Source organism: Arachis duranensis, chromosome 7 (assembly GCF_000817695.3).
Source record: "Arachis duranensis cultivar V14167 chromosome 7, aradu.V14167.gnm2.J7QH, whole genome shotgun sequence".
Taxonomy (NCBI): domain Eukaryota; kingdom Viridiplantae; phylum Streptophyta; class Magnoliopsida; order Fabales; family Fabaceae; genus Arachis; species Arachis duranensis.
In genome coordinates, this window is record NC_029778.3 from 16,489,419 (window position 1) to 16,507,540 (window position 18,122).

The 18,122-nt window shown below is 31.1% G+C and overlaps 2 protein-coding genes across 4 annotated transcripts; both read left to right on the forward strand.

Moving 5' to 3' along the window:
- Window positions 1-987: 987 nt before the first annotated feature.
- LOC107458059 (CBS domain-containing protein CBSX3, mitochondrial) lies at window positions 988-3,418 on the forward strand. Of its 2 annotated transcripts, XM_016076258.3 has the most exons (7): window positions 1,011-1,126; window positions 1,289-1,335; window positions 2,184-2,450; window positions 2,519-2,600; window positions 2,712-2,785; window positions 2,920-2,980; window positions 3,061-3,418. In XM_016076258.3, the coding sequence occupies exons 3-7, from the start codon at window positions 2,193-2,195 to the stop codon at window positions 3,204-3,206; spliced, it is 621 nt and encodes a 206-aa protein (XP_015931744.1). In that variant the 5' UTR covers window positions 1,011-1,126; window positions 1,289-1,335; window positions 2,184-2,192; the 3' UTR covers window positions 3,207-3,418. The 2 variants fall into 2 exon arrangements, with proteins under 2 accessions (XP_015931745.1, XP_015931744.1); XM_016076259.3 differs by lacking the exon at window positions 1,289-1,335 and having other exon boundaries at window positions 988-1,126.
- A 1,103-nt stretch (window positions 3,419-4,521) lies between these two features.
- LOC107458088 (uncharacterized) lies at window positions 4,522-7,503 on the forward strand. 2 transcript variants are annotated; one of them, XM_052252125.1, is made up of 9 exons: window positions 4,522-4,716; window positions 5,280-5,442; window positions 5,549-5,640; window positions 5,726-5,864; window positions 5,969-6,043; window positions 6,487-6,608; window positions 6,686-6,761; window positions 6,986-7,045; window positions 7,330-7,503. In XM_052252125.1, exons 2-9 carry the CDS (start codon window positions 5,293-5,295, stop codon window positions 7,384-7,386), a joined length of 771 nt encoding a protein of 256 aa, XP_052108085.1. In that variant the 5' UTR covers window positions 4,522-4,716; window positions 5,280-5,292; the 3' UTR covers window positions 7,387-7,503. The 2 variants fall into 2 exon arrangements, with proteins under 2 accessions (XP_052108085.1, XP_015931786.1); XM_016076300.3 differs by having other exon boundaries at window positions 4,534-4,716; window positions 7,243-7,503.
- Window positions 7,504-18,122: the final 10,619 nt, after the last annotated feature.

Below are 18,122 nucleotides of genomic sequence, written 5' to 3' on the forward strand. Positions count from 1 at the left end.
CAAAGTTTTGAATATCATTTTATGTATGCAGCAACTGATTGACTAACAAACCATTAAATAGAAATCTGATCTGTGATGGGTTAGTCATTGGCATGTCGAATTAGAGATATGTAAAAAACCACAAAAAAAAAAATTTAAAGTACAAACAACAATAATTTATTAAGACTTTATTAAGGCTGCTTTACAATTTTAAAAAATTATATTAGACTTTTTTATTTTAATAAATATAAATTAATTTTAAAAAGTACTTCAAACTTTTTAACTTAACAAATATAAATATAAATTATTTTTTATTTACCAAACATAAAATTAAGTGTTTATAATTTTAAAAATACAAACATCTTAAGGAAAAAAAAGCCTTTACCAACTCAATGCTGTCATACCACAAAAAGTTTAGTCTATATCAAAATTTGTTTATAATAACCAAAACTTGAATTTACAATTGGAAAAAAAATTAAAAACTGTTAATTAAGGAAAATTAATTACCTGACCCAAAAAAAAAAATTAAAGTCGTCTTCAATATTTGAGAAGCCAAAATAGTATTTGCTAATCAGACACATTCTATGAACCTTAGAAATGAAATAAAGTATGATTAGAACGTGATTCATCTATGATAATGCAGATGAAGCTGGGATTCCAAGAAATCATGTCACCTTCAAATAACATATAAATGCACCGTATTTGATGATAATAATTGCGTCTATTTTGTTTTTTCCTTGGGCGTTAGCCCCTTGTTTTCAGTGAACACAAAAAATAAATAAAGAAAGAAAAAGAAAAAAAAGTTATGAACTCAAAAATAAAAGATTCCTTGAATTTTTCTTTAATTATTTATTTATTTACGAAAGTTGAGGAAGCACAAGAATAAGATAAGATGAAGCTATCAGAATCAGTGAGCAAGTTGCAAATTGCAACATCATCAACAATCAGCAACAAAAGAAGGTGAAGTGGATAATGTCATAATCCTTAAACTATATAGGTAGAGGTCCCCACCACACACACACGGTGTGATTTCAGAGACCAAGTTTTATGAAGTGTCTAAAAGGGTCACAACACAACACAACTCAACTTCACCCAAGTGCTATTGCTATCTATTTTTCTCTCAACTGAACTCTCATCACTCTCTCTGGTAGGCCTTCATGTCTGAAAGTTATATGCATAGCTTCTTTCTCTTTCTTTCAAAATTCCCATGATTTTTTTTTCTTGGTATATAAATATATACAACAATTTTGGCAGATGAAGGATCTGAGTAGCTAGCTTTTTAGTTCTTACACATAATCTCTTATTGCAGAATAGCTTTTTAGACCATACTGAATCTATGGTTTAGAAGAGGAGAAGGTGAATGGCTCCTTTTTCCCTTTTTTTTTCCCCCTTGAATTTACTTTTGTAATTTTTCTGCATCTGATGCTTCTGATTTGGAAGTGGTGTTCTGTTCTGTTTCATACTTCATTTTTCAAGTTTGAGATTGATTTTTTTTTCTCTTTCTTTCTTTCTTTCCCTTCCCACTGAAGTTATATATAAAATTTGAGTCTTTCTTACTTTAATATGTTAAGAAGTTATGTATGAAATTTTGTTTACTGTATCTATGAGCATATACTCAGTCTTGAGTTTTGTGTCAAACTCGAGAGTTCATCTAAATTCATGGAGCTTAGCTAAACTCGAATCGTCAAACTCAACTCATAAACTTGATTTGGGGACCTAAATTTGGATACTCAAGAACTTTCTAGTGAGTTAAGAGTTTGTTAACTCAACCCTGATTCTTTAAGCCTTCAATCTGGAAACAGTTATAAATTTGATACAGTTCTGCATAGGATGCAACTGATATAACACTAATTGTGGTGTGGACTACTTGGAAAAATTGAATTATCCATAGGTTTTGGTTGCTTCTGTAAATAGTTGTGGTTGAAAACCTTTGTATAGTCATCTATCAAGTTCTATTTTTTCAATGTGATATAACACTATCTGCCAAATTATTTTTTTTTTATTTAATTTGAGTAATAGATTTTCTCATCAAAACCACATCTGAATTTTGCTTTTAGTGGATTGACTTATATGCATGTATACTTTGTTTCTTGTGTTATGTGTATAATTCTTTGTAGATCTTATAGCTATGTAGTTTTGTTCCATTCATATGTGCTTCTATAGGCTTAAGCTTGAGAATCTAAGAGTTGTTATTTGGTTACTAGACTGTTAAAATGCAAGGAGGATTGCGAGTGTTCTTATCACAAGGAAGTGTAGTAAAAAATGCTGTTTTGCAAAGAATCCGCATGGCAAGTCCCCTACTGCAGCCAGTTGGGTCTTCGCGGTTTGAGTCCGGCGCGCCTTCTCGGATGGAAGAGCAGGGTTTCGAGAGCACCACAGTTGCAGACATCTTGAAAGGGAAAGGAAAAAGTGCAGATGGATCCTGGCTTTGGTGCACCACAGAAGACACCGTTTATGATGCTGTTAAATCGGTATACATGCTTGATATTTTTTTCTTTTTCAAAGGATGTATAGATGTTTACACACAATTCATGTACAGATGACACAAAACAATGTTGGAGCTTTGGTTGTGGTGAAACCTGGTGAGCAGAAATCAATTGCTGGAATTATAACAGAAAGAGGTACATACATATTTGGAGAAGGGAAATTGTGTGAATTTGTATGAATATATTCATGGATAGTCCAAATATAAAAGCGTCTATTTTTCATATGATCATCTTGTTGCCATCCAGATTACCTCAGGAAGATCATTGTTCAGGGAAGATCATCAAAGTCCACCAAGGTTGGGGATATTATGACTGAAGAGGTATAAATTATTGTTTGTTGAAGTAATTTTTATTCAACATTCAGCTACCATTGATGATAGGTGAAAACTCAGGTGTAGTCGACTTGTGAAAGATGATATCTGAGAGCCATTAAGAATCATTACTGTTTGTGCAGAACAAACTTATCACGGTCACACCCGATACAAGAGTTCTGCGAGCGATGCAACTGATGACAGGTATGGTATGTGCTTCTTGGTAATTAACATGAACAAATATAAGGTACTAGCTTATGTTTATTTTATTTTAATTTTTTCAGATAACAGAATCAGACACATTCCTGTCATTAATGATGATAGTGGGATGATAGGCATGGTGTCCATCGGTGACGTGGTTCGCGCCGTGGTGAGCGAGCATCGGCAAGAGCTTGATCGCTTAAACGCTTATATACAAGGAGGTTATTAGATGATGATGATGATGATGATGATGATGAAAATGGATTATGTAATAAGGTTGAGGTTGGTTGAGTGGTTGTAGATATGTAATGTTTTAGGCTATAGAGAGCCATCTTTGTTTGCTTCTTTAATCTTGAACTTCCCTTCAGTTTTATGGATAGTACTTGAATTTTCATGTTAATAATCACTACTGCATATGAATGCAGTATGGAATTCTGTTCTCTTCTGAAGCTTGTTTCACTAGTTTAGATCCCCCCCGGCGGCCCTTCTCTTTTTTTTTCCTCTCTTTTTTTTAGGGTATGTCACACTAAAGAAAGCAAGAAGCAGAGTTGATCACTCTTTAAATGAGATAGGCTAGTTAAACAAATTATTTCTGTAATTAAGTCTAATTAAGATTTTTTTTCTTTTTTTTATGTCTCTTTTTTCTTTTTCTTTAACTAGAACTTTTGTTATCAATCTTTAAGTTATTGGATTAACTTGATTGAATTTGGTTATTAAAATGATTTGACATATAATATTATTGTTTTTAAATAATAATAATAATAATAATACTTGTTTTATTTTATCAAAACTTATTGAAATTTTTAAAACAAGTTTTTCTAAGAAAAGATAAGTTACCCATCAACAAAATAGGGAACGATGTTATTTTTTTAAATAATTACCAATAACATATTTTTTTTATCTCACAATCAATTGACTTGAATTTAAACTTAAAAAATTTACAGGAACATCAAATAAGAGAAATGCACCAAATCAATATATATATATATGTGTGTGTGTGTGTTTAGGGTGATTATATTATGGTGATTATGTAAGTGTTATTAAAATTAAAGTAACATTCTTTTATATTTTAACAATATTTTTTTAAACAATATTTTAAAAAAAAATATTATTTTAATTTTAATTTTTTTTTTAAATATTATAATTACATAATCATTACCACATAGTCCTAATAAGATGACTACTTATATATAAGGCTAGCTCTTTAAAATAAGAGGAGAAAAATTGACTAAAGCTACCTAAAAGTCTAAAACATAGACTTTAGGTGAGTTCAAATGCCAAATATAGGTATAAGTATCGTCTTTGTAACGTACAAGTTTTGGGGTAATAATAAAGTCATATAAAGAATTCTAGAAGCAGTACACGTAGAAACTTCGAAGCAATTTTGTGATATTTTTAACCACCATATACAAAACCAAGTCATTCTGATAATTTAATTTAATTAATTTATTAATTAAAAATTAAGAATAAAAAAATTAATAAAAAAAAAGAAATAACAAGTATTAAAAAAATTAGAAAAGTAACATTGTGATAGTGACTTGCAGAACAGGTTAGTTAACTAGAGACACAAGACACAACTGAGTGAACATAAGAAGAAGATGAGATTCTGCATCTTGGTTTTTCTCCTCAACATGTTTTCTGCTTTCAACTGCTTCTTCACCACCACTCCTCCTCCTTCTCCCTGCACTTGGTGTTTCTGTGATTGAAGAACAAAGAGTCTTTCTTTGCAGTGCTTCTTGGTATGAAAAAATATAATCCGTGCTCACTTTTTGTTGTATAACTTGTATTCTGTCTTTACATGTGAAGATGCCCTTTTTCCCTTTCCGAGTGGAATGATTAGCTTACTTGTCCGCTTAAACAAGTGTTGAAGTTCGAATCCCACCTTTGTGTATGCAGTAATCTATTAGACAGCATCAAACTAAAGTTTCGATTTGCGACGGATCAGTACCATTGAAAACTATATGAGTAGTTTTTAATTTAATTTCCACGAAATTTTGTCATCTGGGTCATGCTTTATGTGTTGCCATAAACGTTAGTGCTAACCATGGTTGTCAAAGTCACAGAAGACGGGCTTCAAGAGTTGACAGAATATATATACACACGTGTGTATGAATAAAGAAGCAAAAGAATTGCTAGCTTCTTTACTACGGAATATGGAAGAATCAATTGGACTTTTATATGTAGTTCTTTTTGTTGAAAAAGGAAAGTCCACTTGCATTATTCAAATGAAGGATTTTCTAGCTTTCATATACATTGTGCTGAGACAACTGTGAATCATGTGCTTATTGTGTCTTTGATGCAGTTTGGTTTTTCATATGAGCAAATTTCAACAAGGGAGGAGCTTAATGAAATTCACTTCTTATTTTGGTTCTGTTTTCTCTCATGATCATGATATTGTTGCTAGTCCCAGCAAAGAAATCATGTGTCTGGCATCTGTTTTCGCCGGCATCATCTTATGTATTCTTGTAAGTACACCGGCATCATAAACAATATATGCATATCTAAGGACATAACTTTTAGAAATTCTTGTAAGAAATTTTGAAGCTTGATCCTTTCTCTTGGTTCTTGAAGGTGTATAGATCAAGTGCTGTTTTGAGTTCTCTATTGTTCAATAAGGCATATGGCAAATTGAGCACTATACAGAAAATTGAATGGAATAACAGGTGAAATGCCTTGCTCATAATTATTATTCGTGTTTGCAATTATAATTATTTATATTAATTATTTACAGTTTTTTTTTTAATGCAGGGGAATCTCTACATTCCATGCTCTTTTTGTATCATTTGCTTCTTTTTACTTCCTTATCATATCAGACATTTTCAAGGATGGTTCACATGAAGACCTAATTATTAATAGGTCATCAAGTCTTACAAATACAGCATTGGGGGTATAAGCAAAATTTGATTTTGGTCTCATATCAATATTTTTGGCAGATATATTGATTGATATTTATGGCAGTTGGCTTATTTGTTCCTTTTTATGTTTGTACAGATTTCTGTTGGTTATTTTGTAACAGATCTGGTGATGATTCTTTGGCATTTTCCAGCATTAGGGGGTCTGGAATATGTAAGTTGAAACTTTAAAGATACAAGCTTACAAAATGCTAGTTATTGTTATGTTAATACATGATAGGATGCATAGAAATATATGGGTAGTCTAGAATTTTCAAATGACAAATCCGTCCTTCATCCCACAAGTTTGTCCATCTGCATTTTGAGGGAAAAAAAAAAAAAACAGACATTAATCCTAAAAATTCAATCCGCCACCTACATAAAATACATGTTGTAATACAAAATATACGTTGAAAATGAGTTAAACAACACATATAAATACATGATAGTTGATTTGGTGGCTAATTTTTGGTGTGTAAATAGTATTTTTGTTAATCAAATGACGGATTTTATACGAAAGGACTAATCTGTCATCCTATTTTCAAATAGTGAAGGATGAATTCGCCATTGCTTACCCTTAGTTGTAATGGCTAACCATCTTCATTCATTTACATTTAGGTTCTACACCATGGGATATCCATGCTTTCAATTTTAATATCTCTGCTAAGTGGTCAAGTTCAAGTCTACATACTAATGGTTCTTTTTTCTGAGAGCACCACTCCATCTATAAACCTAAGATGGTAAATCTGTTATTCAGAAATCCATTTAATTTCTCATACTTTGTCAATATTACTAATTGCATTAATTACATATATAGGTACTTGGATGTTGGTGGTTTTAAGAGCTCCAAACTTTATATTGTGAATGGCATTGCATTGTTCCTTGGGTGGCTGGTAATGTCCATTATACCCTTGACTTTAACTCTAATTCTGCCACCTTTAAATACTCTGACCATGCATGAGTTTAATTTTAGTGCTTTTTTAATGTATTTTTTACTTGAGATATGTTATTTGCACATAATATTTGTGGGATATTGTGGCAACATATTCTTAATTTTCACTAATTTGAATGTGTTTGGTGACTTGGGGTGGTTAATTATTAATCTACTTTGTGGCAGGTTGCTAGGATTTTTCTGTTTATGTTCTTCTTTTACCATATGTGGATCCATTTTGATGAGGTTAGCATTTACTCTCTGATTTCCTTGTTACATTTGTTTCAATCTTCTCATATTGCAAGAAATCATTAGGGTCTGTTTGGCTCCTATTTTTATTTTTTAGTGCCTAATTTCTCTATATTTTGTGAAATAAAAAAGTAAAATTGGTGATATAAATAAATCTGTTTTGTGCTTCAATTTTTTTTAATTTATAATTTCAGGTAAAGGAGGTAAATGCTTTGTGCTATTACTTTATGTTTGTGGTGCCATCTGTGCTGACAATGATGAACATATTTTGGTTTTGGAAGATTGCCAAGGGTATGGTCAAAACTATTACAAAAGCAAAACACACAAAGAGGGCCTAGATCATCTTACTGCTATAAATAGTCATAAACCATTGATACTACTTAGCTTGCCACAAATGTATAGACATTTGATTTACTCAAATGAGTTATATTCTTAATGATAGTTTCTAATCTGAATATTATGGTGTTTAAAAATGATACCTACTTACTAAAAATGTTAAAAATCAATATTTAATTTAAAAGATATAAAAATAAATAATTTAAAAAAAATCAAAATTTACTATAAAAAATAAGTTAAACAAAATTTAGACAACAACTCATAGATACCATATAATTGGCCTCTGAATAATTCACTTATTCTCCTGTATTAAGTTATAACTGATCTCAATTGAGAATTTTTCCTTTTTTCTGTTTTTTGGTATCTTTGTTTACATCTTTACTGAGATTTTAGTATGACAAAAAAATGTTTAAAATAAAGAAATGATTACTGTTAAATTTATGATTTTTATAATGTGAAGTCTCACTATTTTAATTCAAAAGTGATTAGATAACTTCACTTTAAAAAAAAATTAATCCTCTTTCTGAAGCTTATTTCATTATTGCATAAAACAAGTTTACAGATAAATTACATTTTACCGGAGATTAAACTATATTTTGTAAAATATGGTTAATTTTAGTTTTTTTGGTCAGATAAAATATATTACTCTTGGCACCCATTGTTTGAAATTGGTTCAATGGTCCTTATATCGATGTTTCTAAAAATGTTCATATCCTTATCCAATTAGAGTTCTAACTTTTTAATGAGTCCATGGCCCAGATGTTAAAAAACAGAAACTCAAAAACCTTTTCTTTATCCTCTTTTGGAGTTGAATAACATTGAGCCCTTAAAAAAATGCATTACATTAATTTTGTAATACATAAAATTATTTTTATTGAAGTCAAAACCAAAAAAATAAAATAAAATAGAAAATGTTAATTAATTCTCGTATAATTTGTTCCAACATAAATTAAATGGTTTAATTAGATCTCACTCTTCCATATGCTGATATGCAGGCGCGTATTATTACATCAATGCATTTTTCTATTAGTTTTATTTAATTATGTGAAGAATCTTTCGATTCCATTTCCATGGGTGGCGGGGTGTTGTGTAATCCAGGCATCAGCCTTCTGCTACGAATTTATTCTTCACAAAATGACAAAAGTGCGATATATCATCTACAATCTATAGCCCTTGGAAAAAGAGAGTAAAGCTTAAAAAATTAAAAAGAATCAACTTTAATCTATAGTCCCAAACTTGAATTAAAAGAGGGAGTAGGAAGCTGAACATATTATTGGTGACATTCAGTGGCGGACCAAAAAATATTTAGTAGTAGGGACAAAAATAATATTTAAAATTTAAAATATATTAATTACGTTTTCAATAATTTAATTAACATGCTAAAAGTATGTTAATTTAAAAATATTTTAATATAGTTATTATTAATACTATCACTTTGTTAGATATTTTATACTTATCAAATTATATTTTATTGATTTTTTATATAATATAAAAAAGAATTATAGTTCAATAATTAAAAAAAATTATTAGAAATATAATTTGAATGGACCAATTTAATTTTTCCTAAGTTTTTATAGTTGTGTGAGAGAGATTAACAAAAAAATATAAAAAAAGATAAATTCAAATCTAATAGCTACGTATAATTTTGGTTATATATNATATCTCTCTATTTTTCTATTAAATAATTATTTAATAATTTTTTCTATTTAATTGTAAAGTTAAAATCCTATCATATTTATGATAGATGTTTGTTTGACAAAAAAATTATTATATATAAAGCCAAAACTAAATTAAATAAAATAATGAAAATAAATAAATAATATATAATATTATCTCAATTAACTTTTAAGAAAAACTACTAAATACTAATAATATTATGTATATTTAAAAAATTTAAGTTTGGTTTTGTATAATTAACTAATTGAATTATTATTATTATTATTATTGATATTTATATTATTATTATTATAGTTTCAATAGATTAAATTTATATATAGCTTTTTTTATTGTATTGATATTAAAAAAATTTTATCATACATAAATAAAAAATTTAAGCATGGGACAAATTCAATGACATTATATACTTCTATGTTTATTTATTATTATTTTTTTGAGGTAATGTCTAATTTGGTCCTTGAAATTCTTAATTCGCTTTAGATTAGTCATCCACTTTTTAAAATGACCAAATAAGTCCTCCACTCTTAAAATCGTGAATCCCCATTGGTCCAAAAGTTAAGAGACGTTTTAACGATATTGAGGTGTATAGTTAAGTGCCAAGTTGGCACTTAACTAAACGACATCATTTAGTTTGTCTTCATAATCTATTCTCCCCAATTAAAAAACTCCTAAATGGTCTCCTTTTACCTTTCTACCAAAAATTGCAATACGTTCTCATCACCCTTATCACCTCTTTGTCTTCCTCAAGTTAGCGTCGTCGTGGCTCACCAGCAGTTGTCCTTTATCCCCTAATTTGATCAGCGAAACTCTTCATCTCTGTCAACATCATCCACTTCAAACATTTTCTACAGTGAACATTAAGGATTTAGGTTTTTTTATTTTTATTTTTTTTCACTGTGTTGATGTTAGTTGGGTGATTGGCATGATATGTTGTGATTCTGTTACTTGCATTTAACTCTTTTGAATGTACTTTATGTTATTCATTTTTTTGGTGATTGTGTTCTAGGACTTAGGTTTCTGTTTTGACCATAGTGCTAATTTTTTGTGGTGATATTCTGGCTTGAAAAATTAAATATATGTGATAGTGTGTAGTTAACGGTTTGTTAGTTAATGGTCTGTTAGTATGTGATTTTTTAATATTTTTTGAAAATTAGAAATTGATATAATGGTGAACTCTGGTATATGTTGTTGTGTTTTTTCAGATAAGTGATCGACTGAGACTCATTTTTCACCATGGAGGGAGGTTCGAGACCCAAGTTTCTGATGGCAGATTTGTATACACATCAAGTCGCAGTGATGAATGGCTTAAAGTTGATGTAGATTACCTGGATGTTTTTGCCATAACTGGTTACTACAAGGAGTTGGGCTATGATAAAGCTGATGCTTGCTGGTACTTGGACCGTAAAGATAGTTTAGAGTACGGTTTGAGGAGGTTGAACCTAGACGAAGATCTAAGAGATATGGTTAGCCTCTGCCGCCAAAATGGTAATGTCATCCATATCTATTTTGAACATGGTCCCTCTGTCCCTAAGTTTATAGGTTATATGGAACTGTCTGATGATGATGGATGTGTTGGTAGAGGTGACAAGAATGACTTAGAGCAACATAATTGTGTTAAGAAAACTAACATAATTCTAAGCCAATTGTATGTCCCTACTGAGCAAGAGAATCCAACACCCCAGCTCACACCACAGCCCACACCACAGCCCACACCCAAGCTCATACCACAGTCCACACTACAGTTCACACCCAAGTCCATACCACAACCCACACCACAGCCCACACCGAAGCCCACACCACAGGCTACACCACAGGCCACACCACAACCCACTATTAGCATGCCCTTATGAATCCCATTGCTCCTAAAAAAAATATCAGCACTAAACCATTGTCTCAAATAAATTCGATTACACCCACTCTCTCAACTAAAAAAAACAAACAAACACAAAAACTACATAAATTATTCAGAGAAATTTCACCACCAAACTAACAAAAAAATTTGGTGACTTTAAATTTAACACTTCAACAAAGTCACCTAAAAAATCTGTGACAAGATCTACTAATAAGAAGATACCTCGAACGCCAATCATTTGGGCTGATGGTGAATCATCCGATTCATATGAATCTGCAGAAGATAATCTTTACATGTCACATCTACCACTTGAATTTTTAGAATCTAGCACTGAATTTGAGATAGAAACATCTAATAAAAGGAAGAAGCAAGCTGCCAGTACTTTAAACAAGAACAAAGAAAAAGTTGTACAAGAAGAAGAGTTAATCCCCTGATGACTTGAACTTTGAGAAGGATGGAGGATATGAATCAGATAAACAGAGTCTTGGTAATTTATTTAATTGTACTTTATGTTATTTAGTCATATTTGTTTAGATTTATTTATTGTATTTTATTTAGTTTAGTTTAATATAATCTATGGTTTGCTAAAGCATATTTGTTTGGACTCATTTTATTTATTTAGTTTATTGTACTCCATATTCTTTTACTAAATTATATTTTTTGGACTTATTTATTGTATTTATTTAGTTTAGTTTAATGTAATCTTTGGTTGTTTAAAACATATTTGTTTAGAGTCATTTTATTTATTTAGTTTAGTTTAGTGTACTCTATGTTCTTTTGCTAAATCATATTTTTTTGGACTTATTTATTGTATTTATGTAGTTTAGTTTAATGTAATCTTTGGTTGATTAAAGTATATTTGTTTGGAGTCATTTTATTTATTTAGTTTATTGTGCTCCATGTTCTTTTGCTAAATCATATTTGTTTAGACTTATTTATTGTATTTATGTAGTTTAGTTTAATGTAATCTATGGTTTGCTAAAACCTATTTGTTTAGAGTTATTTATTTAGTTTAGTGTAATTTCATAATAAGCAGGTTCATTTTAGTAGATACCAAACATCTATGTGGTCTGGTGATACTGCGGAAGTCATATTTGAAGTTCATGGTGAGCCTCACAATGTGGTAGTTGATTTGGAAATCACACATGCAGTTGTAGGTCATACAGCTATCAGGTAATAGACATGTATATTTTTTTGAATTTATTTTTCTAAATACTACAACATATTCACTTAATTATCTTCCTTTTAGGATTACCTTGTCGTCATGCCGTCGCGGCTATTGCATGTATGAATGGTTGGCCAGAGAACTATGTTCATGCATGGTTGATAATGAAATCTTACAATAAGACATATGAGTTTCATATCAACCCGGTAAGAAGAGAAGAGATGTGGGACAAGTCTGAGTACTCTCACTATTTACCCCCGTCAAGACCAAAACCACGTGGGAGACCAAAGCTTTATACAAGAAAGAAGGATGCACATGAGGCCCCCGTTGGAGACAGTCAAGAAAGAAAGTCCACAAAATTAAAGAGGCAATATGGCAAGTTCACTTGTGGAACTTGTGGCGATGTTGGTCACACTACAAGGGGTGCGAAATTATAAAAAAAGCTAAAGGCAGAAGAGGCAGCAACAATTACAGAACAAGCTGATGATGAAGTTGGTGAAGAAACCCTACAAAATGCTCAAGTTGATAATCAAGTTGGTGATGAAGCTAGTGCCCAATAAGGTACTGTTGTAGAAGATGCTGCTGCTGCTCAAGGTATTATTGTTCAAGGTGTTGTTGTTCAAGGTGCTGCTAAGGTAATTTATGTTACTAAAATTATTTACAAGCCACAATTTGAACAATTTTATTGAATATTATGATCAATTACTACTATTAATGTTGTAAATATTAGTATTGTGGTTGAATCCTGTTATTATGATCGACAGTTGCCCAAGCGAAAGATAACTAGGCGAAACAAACTTTCAATTGCCAGGCCATCTGTTGATGCAGCCAGTTCTCCAAAGTCAAATATTGGTGTTGCTGATTTAGTTTCAAGGGAGACAATGGAAGGAGCAAGTGCAGGAACATCTGAAAAGATGGAAGTTCTATTGAAGTTTGTTCCAACACCTGGATTTAAGGCACCAAAAAAGAAAGCTTGATGATGTCATGAAGACTTTAGTTGTTACTTTATGATAGTTAGAACAATTTGGTGTTGTTGCTTTTAATTTGCATTGTGATGGATTAAGTATGAACTTGTATTTTATTAGTGTTTGTTCATGGTGGTATGGTCCTAACTATAAACTTTTGGCCTAGTTTATATTTTGTATTTTGCACTATGTTGTTGCATAATTAACACTATTATGTGCTTTTGTTAAGACAACACCATTGTCATGGTTATTATAATTATAATGATATATTACAAGTTGATTTAGTTAAAGATGTGTATTTATTAGCTTTATTTTGTTATTATATTATCCTTCATTCAGGTTAATATCCAGGTTAATGAGATACAAAATTGAGAGAAACATAACTTCATTCATTTATAATCATAAATTATTACATAATGATCATGGACACACTCACACTATGCTATTTTTTAACTAAAAACCAAAACAATCAAGTACCAAAACCAAACCCAATAGTTATTACAATACACAACAGCAGCAACATCAACATCTTCAATGTGCTAATACTACTCTTTAAAGATTCCATTCTCCTATTGAGTTCATTAAAAATTTCTTGTGCAACCTAAACCACACCTTGTTCTTCATATCCATCAGCCCAACGAAAGAAATTACAGTGAACTCCAAACTACAAGAATGTAAAAAGAAACATTAAACAAACAATCACCAAATCATCCTTTTAAACCCGTATCAACTTAACAATTCCTTTAAATAGAGAATTTTACCTTATAGTTGGGACACCCATAAAAAGAACTTCATGGATTCTTTGGCGTCGTTGAGTACTTAATCACCGTACGCAACCCACAATTGCAGAATACACCATTCTTACCCCTGGTTCGAATTTCTTGGTTACTGTAGTTTCTCCCATTGGAGTTGTTCTTACTTGAACTTCCTTGACTTCTATCACCACCGCCCATCATGCCTTACCAAAAAGAGCGACTTTTCAGAGCTTCACAAGATAAACAACAATGAAGAAGAAAATAGTGGAGACGAAGAACAAAGATGAACAACAACGAGGAGGAGAGGAGTAGAGACGAAGAACAAAGATGAACATTTGGGGGGTCAGGGTTTTATAAGTGAAAATTGGATCAATTTGGACATTTTAATCAAATTTGGAACACCAATTTGAGTTGAATACATTGCCTATCCACATCACGTACAGTTAAGTGCCAACTTGTCACTTAATTGTACACCTTAGTGCCGTTAAAACGTCTAGTAACTTTTGGACTAACGGAGATTCACGATTCTGAGAATGAAGGACTTATTTGGTCATTTTAAAAAGTGAGGGACTAATCTGAAGTGAGTTGGAAATTTTAGGAACCATTTTAGACATTACCTCTTATTTTTTCTATAATTCAATGGGGACAAATGCCCCCACAACTTAATATGTGGGTCCCCTCGTGACATTTTAGCATTAGGGATAAAAAATTATGAATAATATCCCAAATAGGTCTCCAAACGTTATATTATCAGATAAATTTGTCCCCAAAATAAATTAATTAGGAATTTGACTCCAACTTTTTTTATTATAAGTCAAATACATTTTCAGTCCCGTTTGACCTGGTAAAGACCAAAGAGAAATTTTATACAAAAGTTAACGATCTGACGTATCCGATTAAATGATTACGTGTCACCATCTGACATATCCGGTTAAATGATTATGTGTCACCTTCGAAACATTTTGGTCCCTATACAAGTTGGACAACATGACATTATTTCTGTTGAAACCAAAACGTCGTTGCTTTATGGAGGACAATTTCGTCCCCATAAGAGTTTCCAGAGGCGCGAAACGTCGCTTGTACCGAGAGCATGGTAGCCTCCAACCTTCCACCTCTTCTTCAATGCCTTCTCCTCCTTTGTCCACCTAATTCCCAAATTTGACTCTCATTCTATCTTTCAAATTAAAAAATTTCAATTTTCAACGATAAACCTTAAAATAGAATTCTATCCTTTTTTGTTTTTTCTTTCGCAATTAGATCGAAGTGAATGTACACAGTAATTATGACAAACAGAGCGTGCACGTTGCGATTGGTAGCTACTGAATTGCGTTGTCGATCATGGCGGGGAAGTCTGACGCGGTGTTGATTCGCTTTCTGTATAGCAATTTGAGGGAGGATTCTGTCGTGCGCATGAGGTGAAGCTGGTTGGCGTTGAGAACGTCAACAATTGCCGCCGGATCGCACAAAACGCTCACTCTCATGATGGATCTCCGATCCCTTCTACTCTGCCAAGAACACTAGATTGGTCAATCTGGTACTAATTTGCACCGTCGTTCTTTTAGAACGGTAACATGCTTCTGAGAACTCTTATGAAGATGAAATTGTCTTTTTTAAAAGGAACAACTACTAAAAGTACCTATAAAGTTTACGAACGCTGACTAAAGTATTCATAAACTAAGGAAATTAACGATGTACCCATGGAAGATGGGTTTCGTATGACAAAAGTATCCAAACTCTAATTTTTTGCTCATTTTTTAATAAAATTCTCAAACTACCCCTACTCTCAATCTCAACTCACTTTTCCAACCTTGCATAACCTAACCTGCACCTTTAAAACCTTTGTCATGGAGTCTAAAACTACTTCTATGATAAACCAGGCTGAAATCAATTGTGGTGGTGGTGGTAGAGGACTTCGACCGGTTCCTAGCAAATAAATTTAGTATGGTAAGTTTTTTCCCATTTTTTTCACCACATGTCTTCACACAAAGAAAGTCTCCAAATTAAAAAAAAAGAAAAAAACAACTGAAATGATTAAAAATTGTTCCTTTATGATTCTTTCTCTGATTCTTCATCGGTATTGATTGATTCTTTTGTTAATCTCGGCGTGCAATCTTCTGTTGCGTTACTATCCAAAACTCACACCATAAAGGTTCATTTCGTCTGTTGTAGGAGTAGTTTTGGACTTCATGGCAAGGGTTTTAAAGGTGCATGTTGAGTTATGGAAGATTAAAAAAGTGAGTTGAGGTTGATGGTGGGAGTAGTTTAAAAATTTTATTAAAAAATTAACAAAAAATTAGGATTTGAATACTTTTATCATTCAGAATCCATCTTTCATGGATACATCATTAATTTCCTTAATTTATGGATACTTTTGTCAACATTCGTGAAGTTTATAGATATTTTTGGTAATTTCTCTTTTTAAAATAACGACGTTTTGGTTTTAAAAGGAACAAAATCATTTTGTCTAGTTTATATATGAATCAAAATATGCAGGAAGTGACATGTATCATTTAATCGGACATGTTAGATCAATAATCTAAGACTTTTTTGTTAATTTTTATTAAAAACGTATCTGGCTTATAATAAAAAAAAGTTAAAGTCAAATTCTTAATTAATTTTTTTTAGAATAATTCTGTCTCATGGCACAATCCTTGGGAGGATTACTCAAAATTAAATAAAAAGAAAAACTTAACTGCATTAAATACTGTTTGGAATCAAACTTTGATTTTGGCACAAGACACATGTCGGGGTAATGACTTAGGAGCAATAAACTTTTTGGAGCCCAACCTACATCATCAACTTTGTTTGAGAAAGACTACATATATTACGTACTAATTTACCTATTTTGATATTATCAAAAAAAAAAAAATTTATTACCTAGCTATTGATTTTGCTCTCCACGTGAAACTGCCAATTACCTGTTCATTTTAAATTAATCCGTGGATTGAATTTGAAAGTTATTAATTCATCTTTTTATTTAACTTATTATTAACGTGTGAAATAATAATTTAACATAAAATTACTCTTGAATTTATTAAGAGAAAAAAAAATCTCTTAAAAAAAAAATTAGTGTATCAATAGAGATATATACTAACTTGTTTATTAATTAACTCTTTTATTTATTGCGTATAAAATTAACAAAACTCAAATTAGTTAAGATGGAAGTGATATATAACTTACTATTCATGCTAGGCAGAGACACTTTATTTTGTGGGAGCAAATGCGCATGATAATATTTTAAAAAATGGTAAGAAAGTATATATATAAATATATACGTGTCTTTATTAAAAAATTATATTTTCTTTATTATTAAAAAAATATTTATTAAATTTTAACGTCTAATTATGTAACACCATATCATAAAAAATAACTATCTTTTATATTAATTGCATTGCGTAAATAATTATCCAAAAGAATAGATGTAATTAGACAATTATTATGTAAAATATTTTACACTATCAATACATCAAAAATAAACTCTAATTTATATCTAAAAGTATAAGATAAAAGTATATATTAAATTAACTTAATAAACAAATATTTAAATTAACTTAATAAACAAATATTATTATAGCATTATTTAATTAATAAATTTATTTAAGGGATAAGTATAGTTTTGGTCCTTAAAGTTTTCAGCCAGAATCGAATTCGTCCCTCTTCTAATTTTCGATTTAGAATCGTCCTTAATGATTTTTTTCGTATTAAAATCGCCCTTTTTAATATTTTTGGACAAAAATACCCTTTATCACTTCCTACACCTTTACCACCACCAACATCCTCCTTACTCCACCACCACTACCTCCCTTACTCCCATCAAATACTAATAATCAGAATCAATCAAATTAAAAAATAGAAACAACATCAAAATCAACGAGTACCCAATTCAACAATATTAAATTCAAAATCAACAACATCAAATTAAACAATAAAATTAACGCACAAAATTAATGACTAAGTAAATAAAAGCAAGAGGGACAAAGGCAGTATGTCCTTGAAAGTTGAAAGGGCATATTGGTAAAGCATAATGCCTAGAACAGAAAAGAAGTGAATTATCCCCTTCCCCCCACCCCCACCCCCACCTCCACACAGAGAAGCAGAAATAGAAAATCAACAAATTCAAGCACAAATTTAATACAAGCAGAAACAGAAAGCAACAAATCAACAAAGAAGCAGATGGTGGTTCCTCAGAAATTCAAAGCACAAAGAAGCAGATGCAGAAGGCAGAGACAGCGACAGACGGTGGTTCCTCATGTGGTGGCGGCGAGGAGAGAAGGAGAAGGAGAAGGAGAAGGAGAAGGAGAAGGAGAAGAAGAAGAAGAAGAAG

What these genes read in the sequence shown, in the direction of transcription:
- LOC107458059 (XM_016076259.3), top strand. Translation starts at nt 2,193, where the DNA reads ATGCAAGGAGGATTGCGAGTGTTCTTATCACAAGGAAGTGTAGTAAAA. An exon ending in GGGATATTATGACTGAAGAG is followed by an intron (nt 2,786 to 2,919) that starts GTATAAATTATT and finishes CTGTTTGTGCAG; the next exon opens with AACAAACTTATCACGGTCAC. An exon ending in AGCGATGCAACTGATGACAG is followed by an intron (nt 2,981 to 3,060) that starts GTATGGTATGTG and finishes TAATTTTTTCAG; the next exon opens with ATAACAGAATCAGACACATT.
- LOC107458088 (XM_016076300.3), top strand. Translation starts at nt 5,293, where the DNA reads ATGAGCAAATTTCAACAAGGGAGGAGCTTAATGAAATTCACTTCTTAT. An exon ending in GCATCATCTTATGTATTCTT is followed by an intron (nt 5,443 to 5,548) that starts GTAAGTACACCG and finishes TGGTTCTTGAAG; the next exon opens with GTGTATAGATCAAGTGCTGT. An exon ending in TGTGGATCCATTTTGATGAG is followed by an intron (nt 7,046 to 7,242) that starts GTTAGCATTTAC and finishes TTATAATTTCAG; the next exon opens with GTAAAGGAGGTAAATGCTTT.